Below are 2,877 nucleotides of genomic sequence, written 5' to 3'. Positions count from 1 at the left end.
TAGACAATCAACTATCACACTTCATTAATAATTTTATATAAGAAGACAATTCGATTAAAGACCAGTACATAATATAATAATACCAGCACTTCATGATCACCTTCTTCACCATAGAATCAAAAGGTTTCCCAGCTATAGCTAGAAATACATATAAGTACAACCCTAGCTCACAAAAACCACCGACGTTATCTGACTTTAGGTACTCTGAGACAAAAAAAAAAAAAGGTAGGTGGATCGAAATGAAAGAATATTCTCTCTCATTTCTTATATCACACCACTTCACATGCAATTTTTTAAATTGATGATTAGTTAAGTCTGAAAATTGACCGATGATCGGTAAGTCTGACCAGGGGTCCAACCGGCGGGGATGACGTTATTGAGCACCAGAGTGCGGCCGGACTCGACGGTGGTGAGCCGCAGAGAGAAGGGGGGTTTGAGTGGCCCGCCGGCGTCGAGCTTCCAGACGGCACCCCACGACTGTTGCATCGGCTTCCACGTGGCAGAATCTGTTGCCTCCTTGAGTTCCACCTTGGCTAGGTCTCCGTCTCCGTCCTCGTACTCTATCAAGCATGCGAAGTAGTTGGCGTTCGAACCCGAGTCCACGTGGAAGGCCAGTGACGTGCCACGATAGTTGCATTTAACTCTAGAGGTAAAATTAAAAATTCCAACTTCAACTTCAATTTCAAGTGTTGAAAATGCTAATTTGGAATAATAGACGAAAATAAAGTCATGAAAGTTGAGAGACATCGTGGAAAAATTAGTATTAATCGTCGTGATTTTTGCTTCTTATAATTTCTCATCTTTTCTTTATCACACACACAATAGTCAAGTCACCCCTGAGTTTTAATTCGTTGGAGTTTACTGTATTATTCTCTCATTGTTGAGTTGACCCACATGTATAATAGGGAAGAAGCAAGGACCTATATTTTTTTTTCTTTTTCTTTTCGGAAAAATGTTTAATTGAAGTACACATCTGATCGACGTTAAAGTCGAGTTTGGATAATTATTTTCGTAGCAATTAATCTCAAAAATAAGAAACGAGGATCAGATGTTTTATGTGTTTATATATTAGTTGTGAATTTAAAGAAACGGTTGGTATGAAATTTTAGTTAAGTTCATTTAGTTGCATTAAATTATTATATTTTTAACCGTTTTATTGTGCAACCCACATGTAAAATAGGGAAGAAACGAGAACCTATATTTTTTTTTTCTTTGGTTTTTTTTTTCCTTCTTTTTTTGGAAACAGGTTTAATTACCTTCGGTGTTGAATCTGCAAAATCCCAGCATCGCGTAACTTCTGAGCCTGACCGGAAACAGCCATGGCGCCGAAGGCCGTGCCGCTCAAATCGAAGTGAACTTTGTCGGCTCCGCCGCAGCCAGGGCACTCGTCGGTGATCACCACCTCCACCGGGCTGCCGGAGCACGCTGAATTCTCAGTGCACTTCACCTACAAACTCATCATCATAACGAAATTAATCAATCATCAACCAAATGCCAAGCATGTGAACGTCCTCGTTTGACACAATCCAGAAACAGCTTCAATTATTATTGACTCGCACCTCATAACAAGCTCCACAGCCTTTGCCTGATTCATACAGAGAAGGCCCTCCAGCTGATATCATCGAAGAAAATGGAGGCTGCTCCACAGCACCACCATATCCACATGCACCCCCTACACGATCATGACGACGATTCATGAGTTATAAACAGTACAATTCATTCTTTGTTGTCTATTTTGTTACTATAGATTTTGTTATATCATGTTGTCATCATACATGAATATATATTGTAACACATAATATGGAAAAGCTTATATATATTAGGTTACCATCACTTCCGGCGCCGGTGGGGCTGCCATACCAAGTGGCCTCGGCCGGAGACCAGTCTGAACCAGAAGGAGAGTAAGAAGATGCATTAAGGAACTTTCTAGGAATGATGGAGCAAGATGAAGGAGTGGCCAGAAAAATGGAGAAGAAAACAGAGAGAGAGAACAAGAAAGCAGGGATGAATGCATATTGTTGAAATTGGAAAGTGAGAGCCATGATAGTGTTTGTGTTTGAGAGTTAAATCTCAGAGTGTGATTTTAATGGCTTGAGTAATATAGGGTGTGACTAAGTGGCTATTTATAGAGGAAAAAATGAGAGCGAGGGAGGTGAGAAGTTCGTAATTTTGCCTAATAGTAATTAATATTAAATTTATTCACACATGGGTACGTGGAGAATTTAATTAACCCCAAGGGAGAAGATGAGGGATATTTGTCTCACTTTCTTTGAGAAAATGACAAACTATATGTTTGAAATCCGTGCTCAATTAATGCCCTTTTATGCTCCATAATTTCTAGCTCCCTTGTTTAATTTGACTACTATACTTTAATCCTTGTAACTTTTTTTTTTAATAATTTCACAATGGTATTTCTATTGCAGGAGATTGTATTCAAAAAACAGTTAAAAATTAAATATAAATATATTTATTAGCGAGAATCCAAACTTTAGTTTGTTCACATTGTGAGAAAACTAGCTCCTTCTTCATTAAATTCAATCTCATTGGTTAGTTCTTGTAATTTTAATTAATTTATAAAAAACTATTTATTCCAAATTATTATTTTTTTGTTTGATTAAGGTTATTTTACTCATTCTATCAAAGCTCAAAGTGATCAACCAACAACCGCCGTTGGATTAAGAGGTAAAAAATTCAACACCCCTCATCTATGTTATCAAATTTAATTTGAATTTTATTAATTAGAAAAGAAATATAATGCTTGGAGAGCTCTCAACCTAAACTTCAATCTAGATTAATTGATAGCATTAGTTATTTCAGATTATTTGTTGAAAGAAGAAAGAAATAAACTGAAACCATATTAATCCTGAGGAGAGTAAG

General features: G+C 37.1%; 1 protein-coding gene across 1 annotated transcript; it reads right to left on the bottom strand.

The window, feature by feature from the left end:
- On the bottom strand, positions 1-2,076 carry LOC129295689 (putative expansin-B2). The gene is made up of 4 exons (XM_054934234.1): positions 1,829-2,076; positions 1,560-1,672; positions 1,257-1,447; positions 1-643 (listed from the first exon to the last, which is right to left on the bottom strand). The coding sequence occupies exons 1-4, from the start codon at positions 2,040-2,042 to the stop codon at positions 310-312; spliced, it is 852 nt and encodes a 283-aa protein (XP_054790209.1). The 5' UTR covers positions 2,043-2,076; the 3' UTR covers positions 1-309.
- Positions 2,077-2,877: the final 801 nt, after the last annotated feature.

The sequence above is a fragment of the Prosopis cineraria genome, unplaced genomic scaffold (genome assembly GCF_029017545.1).
Source record: "Prosopis cineraria cultivar Desert tree isolate PC_DT_omini unplaced genomic scaffold, ASM2901754v1 PC167, whole genome shotgun sequence".
In the NCBI taxonomy this organism is placed as follows: Eukaryota; Viridiplantae; Streptophyta; class Magnoliopsida; order Fabales; family Fabaceae; genus Prosopis; species Prosopis cineraria.
The sequence above is the reverse complement of the archived record's forward strand: the minus strand, read 5'-3'. Positions and strand labels throughout refer to the sequence as shown.